The sequence below is a fragment of the Carcharodon carcharias genome, chromosome 15, assembly GCF_017639515.1.
Source record: "Carcharodon carcharias isolate sCarCar2 chromosome 15, sCarCar2.pri, whole genome shotgun sequence".
In the NCBI taxonomy this organism is placed as follows: Eukaryota; Metazoa; Chordata; class Chondrichthyes; order Lamniformes; family Lamnidae; genus Carcharodon; species Carcharodon carcharias.
Window position 1 is genome coordinate 114,176,985 of NC_054481.1, and position 17,171 is coordinate 114,194,155.

The window sequence follows — 17,171 nt, forward strand, 5'->3', positions numbered from 1 at the left end:
GACCCTCCTGCCAGTAGAAACAGATTCTTCGTATTCTTTTGTACTAAAACCTTTCTTAACAAAAAAAAGTTATGTGCACAATTTATAATTCTTTTTAATTTAAGCTGGCAGTCCTTTGTGGCCAGGAAGTAAATACATCAACAACCATGGTGCCAAATAATTCAGTCTGTACTGAATTAGTTGATTGTGACTGGGGTGACTTGGGGTAACCAGAATTGATCTCACACCCACTGAGCTGGAGATGGTGGGATGGGGTGGGGTGAGGGAGGGTGCAAACAAATCAGCCAGAATTCCTGCTCCTGATCACAGTGACTCCTGCTAAGAAGTTCTCGTCTTTAGACATTAGGTGAGGATCGGGAGTTTAGAGATGATGCTCACCATTGTTGAATAGGCTGCTGACATTCCATGTCTGCCTGCTCGCACCGATAGAACAAGCGCCTGGGCAGGATAGCTGGATTTCTCCAGAGTAAAACTGGGTAAAAAGACAAGTGTAATATTTTGTTTCCCTTGTAGGAATGACCTAACATGTGCTAGTGAAGACAAAGAAAAACTGACTGACAACAAGGACAAGGTCATTGACAGCCGAACTCTGAACATTCTGCCTGAGGATTCGGAGATGAAATCCAGGGAATTGTACCGGATGACAAAACAAAAGTGTGGATTGGACAATTCTGACAGGATGGAGCTCACCTCATAGCAAAGGAGCATGAGAGGCACACCAACTCCAGTGAACTGTGACAGCCCTCAGAATGTAAATACAACACATTGACTTTTCCGTAGTTTTGATGAGGTTCCCTATTTGATTTTCGCAACCTCAGATCTAGTGCACAATCAGGAGATTCATATTTAAAAGTAGAATATTAGATAACCGTGGATAAAAACATTGGTTCCATTATCTTTTAGCAGGGAATTAATCCCAAGTGACAAACAACAACAACAACTTGCACTTAGTGCCTTTCATGTAGTATAACGTCCCTGGGTGTCACACAGGAGCATTAACAAACAAATTTTGACACAGACGCATAATGAGTAAACTGTAAGATTTCCTTATGTTGCCGTTTGTTCTCATTCCGGTTTTCCTCATATTTTATACAGTTTCTTACAAGTCTGATTACAAAGCACTTTGTATATACTATTTTAACAAAAGCCTGAATTGCTACGAAGGGTTTATCTTACACAGAATGACAAACATAATTAAGGATTGGTAAATCTGTGTAGAATTCAAGGATTAGGAAAATGTTTTTGATTTATTACCTTTAAAGGCACAGATGTGCAATGCCTTCTCCAGGAGATTATGTGGCTGCACAGGGTGGGATGTTGGGGAGAGGAAAAACGTGTTTAGCCAATGTTCCAGCCATTACCTTGTGGGGCAGACTTGATGGGCCAGCTGGATTTTTTACCATCTGACAATTTTGTATGTTCTAATCCTTTTCTGGGTACACTTCCAGACACACCTTGTACATGTAACAATGTTTCACCTGTGAGCCCAGACTGTCGAGCACTGATTTAAATCTAACGTGCTTGGTGAGACCACATTCTATAACCTTAAATGGAGTACAAATTGGGCATGGTGTGAATCAGGTGTCCAACCTAAATCCACCCCATTTGCACAGGTATCCTTTCACACAGATAGTTTGCAGCAGGGGTTCAGAATAGTGATTAGGACAGGAAATCCTGGCTTTTTTTTCCCTCTTTGGTAGACGTGACCAGTTGATTCACCAGTCCCTACTAAATTAATCTATCTTTTATATATTTAAATATTTTGCACCTAGTGCACGCATGCAGTGTAAGTAAAAGGCTTCACGCTTACAGGACTCACACACACTTGATTGGCTAAACACCAATCATAAAAAAGCAATTCATTGATAACTGAATATTACCGATCATCTCAAATGTTACTGAACAGCTAGATATACAGATGGAGAATTCACCAATCAACAAGGAGTAAGCAGATATTAAGCCAAGCAATGAAAAATAAGTGAATCAGCAGAAAATAAGAGTAAAAAAAGAAAAAGTGCAAACGCTGGAAAGCCAAAATAAAAAAATAGAAAAGTGTTGGGAAACACAGCAGTGCCTGAGTGGAGAAATGACAAGTTAACGTTCTGCTACATTCCAGCACGAGTTCTAATGAAAGGTACTATCACGACTCACAGGGGTTAGTGTGCTGTAATATCAAGCCCCACTGTTCCCCGAGCCGCAACAAATGTGAAAAGTTTGATCAAACCACCAGATTGCCCCAATTCTACCTAACTGTTTAATTTAGGTTAACAAAAATACGAGCACCAGGTTTGTAAACTTAATAAGTAAATAACTGTTTATTGAACAAATTGTCTTTAACTAGTGGCAAAAGAAATAAATATGAACTGCTAACTTCTAACTCTATAATTTGAATGTTACCCCTTAAACCCCTATACACAAACACACATAAGACACACAAACACACCCTAAGACACACAAAACATGGATCTTAAGGGTGAGGTAAAACAGTTCAATAGCACCAATCTGGAGTACAGGATCAGATGGGTTGATTTTGATTGATGTCTTCCAAATTCCTTGCAGTTTGTTGTTGATGACATGAGGTGGTCTCCCAGCACTTCCAGTCTGTGGTTCACTGGTTGAAAAGCTTGCTTTTCAATGTCTCTACTGGTGATTTTCCCCCTTTTCCTCTTGACAGCAGTTTTCAGAGAAAGCATGTTATAGAAATGTAAGGAATAGCCAGCTGGCTATTATGGCAGAATTACTGGAATCTTACAAACACAGGAGAGAGAGATTTTAGGTTTGCAGTTTAGGAGCCGTACTGCCTGCACTGTTACCACACAAAAACCTGGTCACCTGGTCAGGAGCCAATTAAAATACTGTCACCAAGCAGTTCCCCTAAGTCCAGGACTCCTTTCTGGCACCATCCTGTTCTTTTATGGCACACTCTGTTCCAGTATAGCAACATTGTAGATATTCCTCATCCTGTTCCAGCGAACATGTTTTTCAACTGCAGCCATGGTAGTTTTTAAAGCCACAGTCCAAGAAAAATAAAAATAGGTTCTTTACATGCCTCCACCCTTGAAAGGTATGTGACACATGGACAAAAAAACATGAGACTTACATTCATTAATCCATCCTTCCCTCTTATGTTTATTTCAGTAATGTACACCCGGGACAATGCATCCACGATCACATTATCTTTATTGGCAATGTGAACAATCTTTACATTGAATGATTGCAACAATAGACTCCATCTAAACAGTGTTGCATTTTGAGTTTTAAACCTCTGTGAACGCTAGTGGATTATGGTCAGTGTAAATTTATGTTTCTTTGTTATTGTGTCGGACATAAACTTTGAAGTGTTCAAGAGGCAACAACAATACTAGAGTTTCTTTTTCTACTGTAGAGTACTTCCTCTGATATTGATTTCGTACTCTTGCCCTGTTCAGCATCATCACTACTGGATTTAACCCAGTTTCATTGTGTTTTTGTTCTCTGCCTCTGCTTGAGTTTGCATGTTTTTCTTTATTTTTTCTTCTACCCTGTCTTTACTTCTAGATTTGTCCCTTTTCCCTCTACCTTTCTCTTTATTTTGTTCTCTATCCTGGCTTCTAGATTTTGATTTGGCCCTTTTTTCTCGCTCTCTCCTTTTACTCTGTTTATGATCTCCACTTCTGGATTTTGCCTCTTTACCATTCCTCTGCTCTGAATCACCTGTTGGATTTTGACTTGACTTGTTTCCCAACTTTTTTCCATTAGTCTGCTCTTGTGCTACTTTACATGTTCCTGTGAGACTTTCTAGAAACATGGACACGGAATCCAACATGGAGGATTCGTCCTTCTGTTTTAGGAGCTTTTCCTTAATCAATTTTAATAGACTTCTTATTTCATGACCATAGATCAATTCAAATGGACTAGATCCAGTAGATTCACTTGGAGAATCACTGGTAGCAAATAGTAGGGAATCTAATCCTTTGTCCCAATCCTTTTGGTATTCATGGCAATCATGTATCTCTCTAAAGCTCCCTGTGTCTATGGGTGATAGGCGGTAGACCTTATTTGTTTGATACACAAATTGCTGATTATGTCCTGGAAAATTTTAAATATAAAGTTAGAACTTGGTCAGATTGTATTTCAATTGGTAGGCTATAATGAGTGAAAAACTGAGTTAATTTTTCCACTACCACCATAGCTGTAATTGTCCTTAAAGGAATAGCTTCTGGAAATTGGGTTGTCATATCCATGATTGTAAGAATATACCGATGTCCTGCTTTTGTTCTGGGTAATGCTCTTACACAATCTACTAATACCCAACTGAATGGTTCTTCAAAAACTGGTATGGTTATTAAAGATGCTAATTTGATTACATGTTGAGGTTTGCCTACTACTTGACATGTATGACAGGTTTTACAAAATTGTACTACTTTCTTAAGAAGTATTGGCCAGGTAAAATGCCTGTTTATCGATGCTTGGGCTTTCCATATTCCTACATGTCCTACCATATGGATTACATGTGCTGCTCACAATATCTCATGATATTTGGGTGGTACCACCATCTGATGAACAACCGTCCATTCCTCATCTGCAGATCTGTGAGGGTGTCTCCTCTTCCTCATCAGAACTCCATTTTTAATTTATTAGCACTCTGGAACTCCTTCAGCCTCAGCTTTAATGTGAGCTGACTGTGCTAACTTGTTTAAATCTGCTTTGAGCCTCAATTAATGAAGACATGCCAAACGCTTCCTTTGAATTATCCTCGTCTTTAAAGAAAGTTTCAGCTACGCTAACATCTGCTTGTGGTATTCCTTTGACCTCTGGTGATGGACTTTGTTTAGCCATTGCTCTGGTTACCTCAAAATGGAAAAATGCCAGGAACTTGTTCTTGTAACTGTTCTGTCTCTTTAGTCTCTCTCAGACTTTCCGTAATTATGGACAAAGCTATAACCTTCACTCCTGCCAAATCATTCCTCAGGAGTATATCAACTCCATCCACGGGTAATTTCTTAACCACTCCTACAACCACCGATCCAGACAACAAATCACACTCCAATTGCACTTTGTACAATGGAGCCAGGATATACACTCCATTTATCCTGTTAACCAATACTTTAGCTTTCATTGAACCCTCTGGAGGGAAAACTAGTCCTTCTCCAGCAAAAGAGTTTGAGTAGCTCCTGTGTCCCTTAATATGGTTATGGGCTTAGCTGCATCATCTGATGAAAAAGGGGTTATCTTTCCTTTAGACAAAAACCCTTTATATCTCTCATCTTATTCACTTCACCTGCATTCACAGCAATGTTTACCTCCAGACCCTTATCTGTAAAGTTACAATTTGATCCTTGGCATTTGAGTTCCCTGTTCGGACTCACTCTTACGAACTCCAATAAGTCCCCATGGGCTTCCATCATCCTGAATGAATGTGTCTCACTTTATTACAGTGGGAACACTTAGGCCTTTGAGTTTCATCTCCACCCTCAGTACCTACCTTCCTGATCTGGGGAAGAGATCTCAAGGTCTTCCCAGCTATCCATTCTTTACCCTGGCTACTTGCCTTCCTTTCACTCGCCCACTTTCTATCCTTTTCAAATTTATGAGGATGATGGAAAAGAGTATAGTTTTACGGATCAGCTCATAATTGTCAGCCATTACTGCTGCCTGTCTAGCAGTTGCAACCCTTTGGTCTTCCCTATGGGTTCTTATTATAGAAGCTAGGGAATTTTAAAATTCTTCCAAAGGAATGATCTCTCTGAGAACTCCATAGGTAATTTCAACTCCTAATGTTCGTATCCATCTGTCAAAACTACTTTGCTTGATCTTTCCAAATTCAACGTAAGTTTGCCCAGGCTGTTTCCTTAAATTTCAAAACTTTTGTCTGTATGCTTCAGGGACCAACTCATATGCACTCAAAATGGTCTTTTTCACCACATCATAATCCCTAGAAACCCCCTCTGACAGTGAAGCATAAATTTCCTGTGCTCTACCTGTCAATTTGCTCTGCATGGGCAATGTCTAGTTTTCCTTTGGCCAGTTCATCTGTTTAGCTATCTTCTCAAATGAAATAAAGAATGCTTCAACATCTCTTTCTTCAAACTTTGGAAGAGCTTGTACAAATTTAAACATCTCCCCATTGGATTCTGTTCTGGCATAAGTCCTGCATCACCTCCAGGTGTCTCTATTTTAACTGCTAGCATTTTAAACTGGTGTTCCCTTTCTTTATCCTTCTCTCTTGCCTGGAATTCTATCTCTCTCTTTTTTTCTCTTTCCTCCTTTTCTAACCTTGTCATTTCTAATTCCCTTTGGAATTCCCTTTCTCTTTCTGCTGCCTCTAGTTCCATTTTTTTTATTTGCAACTGAATTTGAGCCCATTCCAATGGATCACCCCTTGGAGAACTCGGTCTCTCAGGTATTCCTTCCAGTTTTAAATGCTGTGCCATCTCTTCGATTATCTCTGTCTTCCTAGCTTTGGCAGGCAATCTTACTCTTAATTTACTTGCCAATTCGATTAACCTGGCTCTTGGGATCCCTTATAAAATTGTCAGTGATATCTCTTCCACTTGCAGGAAGGTTTTAGCAGTTTCCAGTGCTATCTTATTTTTGATAGTACAAATCTGGTATTTCCTTTTAGCTTTTATTACTTACTACACCCAAATCGTCATTGTCTTTTGTTCCAAAATATCCTGGACTCAAGCCCCCAAACTTTGTCACTGCTCACTGGGGGTAGTGTGCTGTAATATCAAGCCCCACTGCTCCCTGAGCTGCGACAAATGTGAAAAGTTTGACCAAACCACCAGATTGCCACAATTTAACCTAACTGTTTAGTTTCTATTTTATTCCTTCATGGGATGTGGGCTTCGGTGGCTGGGCCAGCATTTATTGCCCCATCCCTGTTAACAGAATACAATGTTAACAGAGTACGAGCACCAGATTTATAAACTTAATAAGTAAATAACTGTTTATTGAACAAATTGTCTCTAAATAGTGGCAAAAGAAAGAAATATGAACTGCTAACTTCTACTCTATAACTTAAACCCCTAAACACACAAGACACACAAACATAGATTTTAAGGGTGAGATAAAACAGTTCAATAGCACCAATCTGGAGTACAGGATTAGATGGGTTGATTTTGATTGATGTCTTCCAAATTCCTTGCAGTTTGTTGTTGATGACATGTGGTGGTCTCCCAGCACTTTCAGTCCATGGTTCACTGGTTGAAAAATTTGCTTTTCAATGTCTTTACTGGTGATTTTTCCCCCTTTTCCTCTTGACAGGGGTTTTCAGAGAAAGCAGGTTACAAAGGTGTGAAAAATAGCCAGCTAGCTACTATGGCAGAATTACTGGAATCTTACAAACACGGGACACAGAGATTTTAGGTCTTCCATCTTTGCAGGTTAGGAACTGTACTGCCTGCACTGTTACTACACAAAAACCTGGTCAGGAGCCAAATAAAATGCTGTCGCCAGGCAGTCCCCTTAGTCCAGAGCTCCTTTCTGGTACCATCCTGTTCTGTTATGGCACACACTGTTCCAGGATAGCAATATTGTAGATATTTCTCATCCTTTTCCAGTGAACGTCTTTCAGCTGCAGCCATGGTAGTTTTTAAAGCCACAGTCCAAGAATAAATAAAAATAGGTTATTTACAGTACACACCCAAAATATTAACGCTTTTTCCTTACTGATTAACCTGCTGCGTATTTCCAGAATCCATTTTTGTCTGTCAAAACAAACAGCAAAGAAAGCTCCCAGCAAACTATAAGAAAGAGAACAAATTATCAAAAATGCTATCTTGCTTTCACAAAAACTGAAGAATAAAGTACAAAATTAAGTTTCCATTATTAAAAATACACAAAAAGGACAACATTATAATTCCCAGAAAGTATGAGTTTCATTCAGAGCATGTAACTCTGACGGATGGATCCCAGAGTGAAGCTTTAGGCTGACGCCTCTGATACAAGAGATAGATGGGCTTAGAAGCAGGAAGTTGTGACAGATACATTGTGAATTACCATCAATCATGTAAAAAGAATTGTGCTTCAAAGGCACTGCCCAATTTTGATTGGATAAGTTAATTTTCTCAACAGAATAATCAGATTTAGGATCATAAAACACATTTGCAGAAGCTGTCATTATAGTTGCGTATTGCGCCAGTATCAAGCAGACAGTCCCCATAATAAGGCAGAACTAGTTGACAATGATTAGCCTAATAATATAAATCCTGTTTCCCTTGTGCAGCAATACATAAGAAACTTGAGCAGCAGACCTCGAGCCTGCTCTGCCATTCAATAAGGTCATGGCTGATCTTCGACATCAACTATACTTTCATACCCAATCCCCATGTCCCTTGATAGCCAAAAATCTATTGATCTCATTCTTGGATATACTGAACCACTGAACATCCACAGAACTCTGGAGCGGAGAATTCCAAATACTTACGATCCTCTGAATGAAGTAATTTCTCATCTCAGTCCTAAATGGCTGACCCTTATCCTGAGACGATGACCTCTAGTTCTGGACTCTTGAGTCAGGGAAACAGCCTTGTAGCATCTACTCTGTCAAGCCTTTTCAGAACTTTATATGTTTGAATGAGATCACATCTCATTCTTCTAAACTCCAGAGAATATAAGCTCTTTCTACTCAATCTCTCCTGATAAGAAAACCTTCTCATCCCTGGAATCAACTTAGTAACTATGATGGAGATCATGCAGAACCGAACAGACCATGCCAGATAATGTTTTTAGCTATGGTTGGGTATCTGAGATGGCTGTAAAGTTCTCAAAAGAAAAACAGTAACAGATCCTTGCTTCAACAGATCCAGATTCAACATTCTATTTCCTTCCCACCAGTTTGAAACAGGGCATTACGACTGTACTCCAAATCCCACCTCACTCAGATAATACTATAGGGCATCAACTAGTAAGACATAGTTATGATCTAGTTAATGACCCTCCTCCCATGTCGACATTCAGAACAGAGAATAGGCCAACCTTTCCAATAAATGATCAAAAAAGGGACTGACTGACATTTGGAATCAAAGAGAAGGTTTAGCCCAATGAATTGCTCCTATTATCTTAACTACTATAAAGTGAGATATGTGTACACTTACTGGCCTGTCTCAATCACTCTGGGTTACTATTTCATACACTGGACATCGTGTGTGGCTCATGAGTGCGAAATCATACAATGGAATGTCGCGACTACCCACAATGCTCAGTCCCCATTCATAATGTCACTGGAATAGAACGTTGTATGGTTCCATTCTGGGTTAATAACATTCTGGCGAATCGACACTGCACCCTGTCGAAGGTCAGTATATATTTTCTAAGGCGCAGTGCTTGGAACTGCACACAAAAGTAAATTTAAAAAATTTAAAAGAACTTTGTTTTTATTGCCCCTATGATTTTTATATTGGGTTTTGCGCGCAGCAGTGTCCTGGAGCTTAATCTTTAATTTCTGAAGACTCTAGGACAACATAGAGGGTTAATAACCTAACCAAGGAGTGATGGTCACACGATTATGAGTACAGATATGTTCTATCTAAACCACAGGAATATTAAGTAGGCTGTTATTTCTCTTTAATAGAGCACAGTCATAAGGAGTTGTAATTTAAAGCAATAAAATAGTATTCAGATTTGGGAGGAACAATATAGCAAAGCAAGCAGAAAGCAAATGTGTTTCTCAATCATAGCTCCTGTCCATCAGACAAGTCCTTAATCAGAGTAACAGCACCAGAACAGAAACACTTCTTCATGCAAGAGAGAAAGCCCAAAGGGAAGACTGAGCAGATTGGGGCTCTTTTCTCTGGAAAAGGAAAGATTGAGGGATGACCTGATAGAGGCCTTTAAAATTCTTAAGTGGTTTGATAGGCTAGAAGTAGAGATGTTTCCACTTGCGGGGTAAGTCAAAAATTAGGGTTCATAAATAGAAGATTTTCACCAATAAATCCAATAAGGAATACAGGAGAAACTATTTTACCCAGAGTGGTGAGAATGTGGAACATGGAGTAGTTGAGGCAAATAGCATAGATGCATTTCGGGGGAAGCCAGACAAGTATGAGGGAGAAAGGAATAAGATATGTAAATGGGGTTTGATGAAGCAGTGTGTGAGGAGGCTCATGTGGATCATGAGGTCAAGTAAATAGAGAAGGGGGGAAGCTTGCATGGAGCATAAACATCAGCATGGATCAATTGGATTAAATGAGCTGTTTCTGAGGTAAACACAATGCAATTCCCTGGAAAAAAACAGAAGATTTACTTTATGCTCTATGCTGACTCTAATTGTAACTGGGTGCGACAGGTGGTATCTGCTGGAAAGTGCACAATGGGTGATGATAGGAGTTAGACAAGATTTCCCCATGGTTGACTATCTTTCTGACGAGCCCTGTCCAGGCTTTTGTAATGAAGGGCATTTGGGCAAGGAATTGGGAGGACAGTTGATGTTCTTGGAATTGTATCCCACCAAGGAATCAACATAAAGGAAAGGAGGGGAGGAAATTGAAAACATGAAAATAGAAGCACTTCTTCATGCAAAAATTAGCTCAAAAGAAATTGATACGACAGGGGCATATTCTTGATACTATCTTCAATTTTCCTCAGAACAGTTTTCTGGTCAAAAATTTCTGATACTTCCAGTCTCTAAAAAAAGACCTTGTAAAACCTGAATTACCCTTTAGCTCATTTATTGACATTGCATTAAGTTGGCTGTTTACTTATGTTAAACAGGGTGCAGACTTGGCAGGCTATGTTGTCCTCACCTAATCTCTGCGCACACATAATGTGCAAGAGCAGAAATCCTGGTTGATTTTTCCCTTCTTTAACTCATGGGGCACTGAGGCTAATTGCAGATCCTCTTCACACAGCCCAGAAACAGAGCCTGTAGGATCTTATTGTTTTCAATGGCTCACCATCTTTACCAATTAAATAATCAGAGGAAGTAGTCTTATGTTTTTAATGTATTTGGGGGCCTACATGTACAGATTTGCTGGGACTTATTTTAATAATCATGTTTCTAGGTGCTCATTAAGAGCACTGAGCTGATAATTTGCAACCATTATCAGGCCCGAGCCCATTTCTTCTATCCTTCCCCTTTATCTAGGCTTGGGGCCTTCCTTTTGTGTCTTTGTCTTCCCATCACCCAATCATTCCACCTTTTATTTTTCTCCTTAAATACTTTGTCCCCCTAAACCCATCATATTCCTCTGCCTTCCTCTTCTCTCAACACCATCCCAGGCTTGTTTCCCCTTTGATAATTCCACAGCTGCAATTCTCTCATTGAGGCACCTTAAAAGCCGTAATTAGTCCCCATCTTCTTTAGCCAACCTTTCTACCTCATGCATCTGCTGGGGATTAATGTTACCAAACTTTACCGTTTTGCTTAAGCCATTCACACTTCCTCCTCAGACTAGTCAGTGGATCAGTCACCAACCCTCTTCACATATTTATATATATCAACTCTAGGACAGAAAGAGGCCATTTGGCCAAACTGGTCTGTTCCGTGCTTCTATTCTACACGAGCACTCTCCCAATCTAATTACTTCTTCTCACCCTACCCCTATATCTATTTCTTCTCCCTTATGTATGCAAAGACTCCCATTAAATATATCAATGTCATCTGCTCTAATCACTCCATGTGGCAGAGTACTGTGTAAAATAAATTACTCCCAAATTCTTTATTTGACCTGTTACTATCTTGTATTTCTGACCCCGTATTCTGCACTCACCCATTAGTGGAAACAGTTTCTTCACCGCTATCCTCATCGAATCCTTTCATCATGATGTCCATGACTTTGACTGATCATGTCTCTGTGAAGCCCCTTGGGATTCTTTTCTGTTAAAAGGCTATACAAACAAAATTTGTTATTGCCATTGTATGGTTGTTGAGCTGGATGTGATCTGGTTCAGTTGTAATACCTGAATGTAATCATACCCCAGTATTGGGCTGCCTTAGTGGTGGTGGGTGTGTTGGGGCATGTAGGAACCAGAGAAAATGAACATAAAGGGCCTATATCTATAACATGCTATGCTCTTGACATCAGCAGCAGAATTGGTTAGCAGTGCTCGAGTCTTACAAAAAAATATCCTGAGTTGTTATATCAATGAGAACCCTAGACTGGACCACAATTCTATATCTCCTCCCCACCACCATCACTGCACATTAACTGTCTTGTGTAGTGTACTTTGGCTCTGACTTCAAGCACCCACCTAAAACTTTTGATCTAGATATAAAATTAGCATTATTTCTGTTCGAGCTTATAGAGTGCAGGAATTGGACACAATAAACCACATTATACCAGAGGGAGCAAAACCATATTGAATATAGACATGATGGGCCAAATGGCCTTCCTCTGTGCCATATGATTATATGATCACAGTAGTAGTCAGTGAGCTGACAGTCAAAAGCATCAGGATGTAATAAATGGACTATGTGATCATACAACTTATGACATGTTAAAGAGGGTATCACTCTGTTAAGAGCAACCCCCACCCCAACCCCTTTAACTCCTTTTCTGGAGGTGCAGCATCCAGCTAGGCAGTATTCAATTGGTGTGGCTATGCTTTGTTACCTCACTACCTCAAATGGCCATATCACATCTGAGCCTATGTTAGTGAGCACTGGCAAGCTAATTTACCATGGATAGCGTCACAGCTGACATCCATCCGCATATTGGGGAATCAAAGCATAGCAACCAGGAACAGGAACTCTAAAAAATTTTCCCACCACCAATCCAGCGGCACCGAAGATAATTGTAGGAGCACTAGATTTCACCTCTACCAAGATCAATTTACTCACCACAGACCAGAAATTCAATCTCACATTAGTAGAAGTTAATCCAAAGCCATATTAATTGTAGCTGTAGAAGGTGCTCATCCATCTGCTCACATAGCTGTCAAAATAATGCTTAAATCTGGCCTGTTCAATATTTGTACATATTCCACTACATTGATATTGTCACCAGGTCTTCAACAAAGTCGAGACCTGCTTTTCACTCATCTCCGCTATCTGATAGGTCCCTTTACAGATAGCAGCCACTGTCTGAATTAGAGCATTTGTGTTGCACAGTACAATAACACAATTGCTAATCACAAAATCCCTAGCATTAGTACTTGATCCATTACCGCAATCTCCCCCATGAACAGACAGACTGATCATTTTCATACACCTTCTTCCTGACCCCACCTCTGACAGCTGTGCCTTCACTCCCTAAACCCCTCCACCTCTCTCTCAAATCAATCAATCCTCTGGCATGGAAAAAGACGATTCCACACACTGTAACTGTGCCAGCACTTTGAAAATTCTTCTTGCATCCTTGGTCCTTCCACATAGCACTGCAAATCTTTTCCCAGCCCTTTACCAAGCTATTGCTCGCAACCCCCTCACAAATATCATCTTTGGCTTGGCATCCATTTTTGTCTGATTATATTTCTGTGAAGCACCAAGGATTTTTCTACATTAAAGGCACATTATGGCGCAATGTGGTTGACTCTTAAGTGCCCTCTGAACGAAGGGCAATTATGGATGGGCAATGAATGCTGGCGTAGCCAGCGACACCCACATCCCATGAACGAATATTTTTTTTAAATATATAAGCAAGTTGTTGTTGATGGTCCAAACATGGGGGACAAATCTACACTGCATCGGGATAGTGGTCAATGATCATTGTTTTCACATTGTTTGGCCTAAGAAAAGCAGATTCATGGAGGAGACAGGAAAAATTGAGATGAGAATCAGACAACTTTAAAATGGCAGATAGTGCTTTGACGCAGAATTTTTCTTTAATTTGAAAGATACTTGCTTTTGGATTCCAAAAGGAAACCTTAATATGAACATTTCCATGAAATCTCCACACCCTTGAATATATCTTGCTCCTGTTTATGGTAACTCAGAGCTAGACTTAGAATCAAACATGTTGTTAGAAAAACTAGAAAATGCTGGAAAGCACAGTGAGTCAGTCAGCATGCAAAAGAGGAAGGACAGCTTAATATTTCAGGTAAGCATCCATTTTTATTTCAGATTTCCAGCATTTACAGTTTTTACTTTTCATATTTAAGTTTTGCTTTTCCCTTCCCTCTCCCTCAACCATGCAGAGGTAATAAACTGTACTCAACAGAATGTGGTCATTTTTTGTGCACATTTTTCTCATCAAGGTGAGGGATGTCATTGCTGGGGAATGGGACACTTTTGTTTCAGGTACCCATAGCTGTCCCAAGTCAGGTACCACAAGGATTAGATGCAGAGCAAAGCTCCTGCTACACCACCCAACAAACACTCCCAGGCTGGTACAGTACTTGATAGATAGAGTAAAGCTCCCTCTACACTATTCCAACAATGTGCCTCAGCTCTAACGTCAGAAGGGCACTCTTGATTGCACCAGTACAACCAGCTCACTTCTCTTCAGTGAAAATGCCAACGTAGTTCAATTCATCCAAAATGTTGTAGATTTTGAGAAACGAGCCCAGGCCCAGTAGAAACACATTTCATGAAGGGCCCTTGGTAGAGGAAACGTTCATTCCATCAGCCTGGCTGGATGCGTAACTGGAACCCAGAGGTGAAAGACTGGTCGAGTCATTTTTTAAAAAAGCTCAATGTAAAATATCACTAATTTTAACATCTTTCTGTATAAGATGCAACACATTTTGGTCCAGAGAAAATAAAAAGCAGTTGTAACTATTTTCTACAAACCATGATTATCCTCTGTTTACAGTAAGAGACTGATAGTTATGGAAATTACTTTCCTGATACAATATGTTGGTATATTGCAATACTGCAGCATCCCTACACAGTATAAAGCAGCCCTCCATGGACTTGTTTTTTGGTCAAAAACGAACAGTCTTTAGGTGAAGTACCAAGTTTATAACGAATGGCTTTGTCAAAGCAGTAGCTGCAGAGAGTGGCCTCTACAATTCGCACTGTGTTTCCAGGCCCCACCATCCACAACACAGCATCCCTGAACAGATAAGCCCTCTGCAGCACCGCATCCTTGCTCTAACAGACTGAAGCTAGCTAACGATTTCTCAACAGCAACAGCCATGGAATTCTTTTCAAAGCTGAAATCAAACAATATTCAGGTGCTAAGGATTAAACGGTAGCCCATGTATTCACGGTCCGTTTTGATTGCGCATTTCTCTCTTCCCACCTCTTCTCACTTCATGGCTCTAATTTGGCACCTTTGATGAAAGGAAGCCGTGTTGGAATCCGCTTCTTGTATTGCTCATAGTCTTCGCCGAAAAATTGAATCAGGGTCATTTCCTCTTCCTCAATGCGTTCACGGAAGAAACGCCACGAAGCCAGCGTGTATCCTACAATGCAGATGGGGTTACACAAAATGACCTGAAAGAAAGAGAGACAACAATTAGCTCATTACTTGGATAATGGCTGTTACAGTTTCATCTCCCAGTGCACATGTATTTTAGAGCAGGGGAAAAAAGAAAAAAAAGCTATAATTGTACTCTAATTGCACCACAATGCAATTGGGTGTGCTAGATCCAGTACCAGCCACAGTCCCTGATGCAAGTGGAGTTTACACAGCAGCAATCTTTGAAGCTTGCCCGAACCACACAACTTATTTAATGTGTCAATCAGCCTTGAGAAATAAACCAATCATATGAATCCAGACTGTTGTAGTCCCTTTTCATTGAGTGCAGGAACCCTTCCAGATCCTAGAACCTAATCGCCTTCCAAGACACTACAGGAGTCTAACTGATACATGTGACCTTCCAGTGATGCTCTCTTTTCTCACTGTACCGTTTGGAGGTCAATGGAAAGAGGTTTGTCTTCCTGTGCCTTAACTCTTAGCTGTCTGAGAAGTTTGGTCCCACTTTGACTGTATCACATAATGTCAGCGGCACCAGGAGTAGCACACACCTGTCCCCAGTGGCACCACTGAATGTGCGGAAGCCAACGATGAACCTACCTGAGTGCCGATACTCCAGTAAAACCATCCCACGTAAGAGGGGTGTCTGGACCAGGAGTAGACTCCAGTGGTGACAAGTCTGTGGGTCTCAGCCTTCTCATTCTGTACAATATGATTGAAGTTTGACCCAGCAGTCAGCATGGCTGCCTTGCGTAGCGACTCTCCAACCAGGACCATCAGCAAACCGAAGAAACTGAGCCACGTGATCTGCTTCAGGCCTTCAAGTGAAAAGCAAAACAATTTTTTAGTTTGATCATTAAAACAGAACAGAGTACACATAACAGGTTTGTCAGCAAAGCTAAAACACATTGAATAAAAAGGGCATTGGCAGCGTGGATCGAAGTTGGCCAAAGGACAGAAAAGAGTATTGCTGAATGCTTGTTTTTCAGACTGATGAAGATACATTGCGATTCACCAGGGATCAGTACTAGGATAAAAACAAAAATAGAAATACCTGGAAAAACTCAGCAGGTCTGGCAGCATCAGTGGAGAAGAACACAGTTGACATTTCGAGTCCTCATGACCCTTCAACAGAACTAAGTAAAAATAGGAAGGGGGTGAAATATAAGCTGGTTTAAGGGGTGGGGGGGCTGTTGGGACAAGAAGAGCTAGGTAAAGAACCAGTGATAGGTGGAGATAACCAAAAGATGTCACAGACAAAAGGACAAAGAGGTGTTGAAGATGGTGATATTATCTCAAGGAATGTGCTAATTAGTAACAATCAGTACTAGGACCACTGCTTGGTATGTATTAATAACTTAGACCTGGGTGTACAGGGCACAATTTCAAATTGTGCAGATGTCACAAAACTTCGAACTGCAGTCAACAATGAAGAAGATGGTGATATTCTTCAAGAGGCCAAGACAGGTTGATGGAATGGGCAAACGTAGCAGATGAGATGTAAGGTAAAGAAGTGCGAAGTTATACATTTTGGCATGAAGAAAGGGCAGAAGCAAATAAGCCAAAGGGCACAATTCTACAGGGGCAGAGGGATCTGAGATGATATGTGCACAAATTATTGAAAGTGACAGGACAGATTGAGAAAGCTGTTAAAAACACATAGGAATCTTGGACTTCATAAATAATGGCACATAGAATATAAAAGTAAGAAAGTTATGTTGAACTTTCATAAAACACTGGTTCATCCTCAACTAGAGTATTGTGTTCTATTCTGGGCACCATGCTTTAGGAAGAATGTGAAGACTTTAGAGAGGTTCCAGAATAAATTTACAAGAATGGCTCTAAAGATGAGGAACTTCAATTACGTGGATAATTGGAGAAGTGGAG

At 40.3% G+C, this 17,171-nt stretch overlaps 2 protein-coding genes across 5 annotated transcripts in view; one reads left to right on the forward strand and one right to left on the reverse strand.

The window, feature by feature from the left end:
• rnf207b (ring finger protein 207b) overlaps positions 1-1,046 on the forward strand; it is a 41,758-nt gene extending 40,712 nt beyond the window's left edge. For all 3 annotated transcript variants that reach the window (XM_041207318.1, XM_041207317.1, XM_041207319.1), the window contains one exon: positions 514-1,046. In XM_041207318.1, the coding sequence (XP_041063252.1) occupies positions 514-697 (184 nt within the window). In that variant the 3' untranslated portion in view covers positions 698-1,046. The remainder of the gene's footprint in view (positions 1-513) is intronic.
• rpl22 (ribosomal protein L22) overlaps positions 1-17,171 on the reverse strand; it is an 80,281-nt gene that overhangs the window by 54,892 nt on the left and 8,218 nt on the right. Inside the window, exons 4-5 of one of the 2 annotated variants that reach the window (XM_041207320.1) lie at positions 15,885-16,102; positions 13,724-15,301 (exon numbers count right to left, since the gene is read on the reverse strand). In XM_041207320.1, coding sequence (XP_041063254.1) covers positions 15,119-15,301; positions 15,885-16,102 — 401 coding nt within the window. In that variant the 3' untranslated portion in view covers positions 13,724-15,118. Of the gene's footprint in view, positions 1-13,723; positions 15,302-15,884; positions 16,103-17,171 lie in introns of those variants that run through there. The other variant, XM_041207322.1, reaches the window with a different exon arrangement.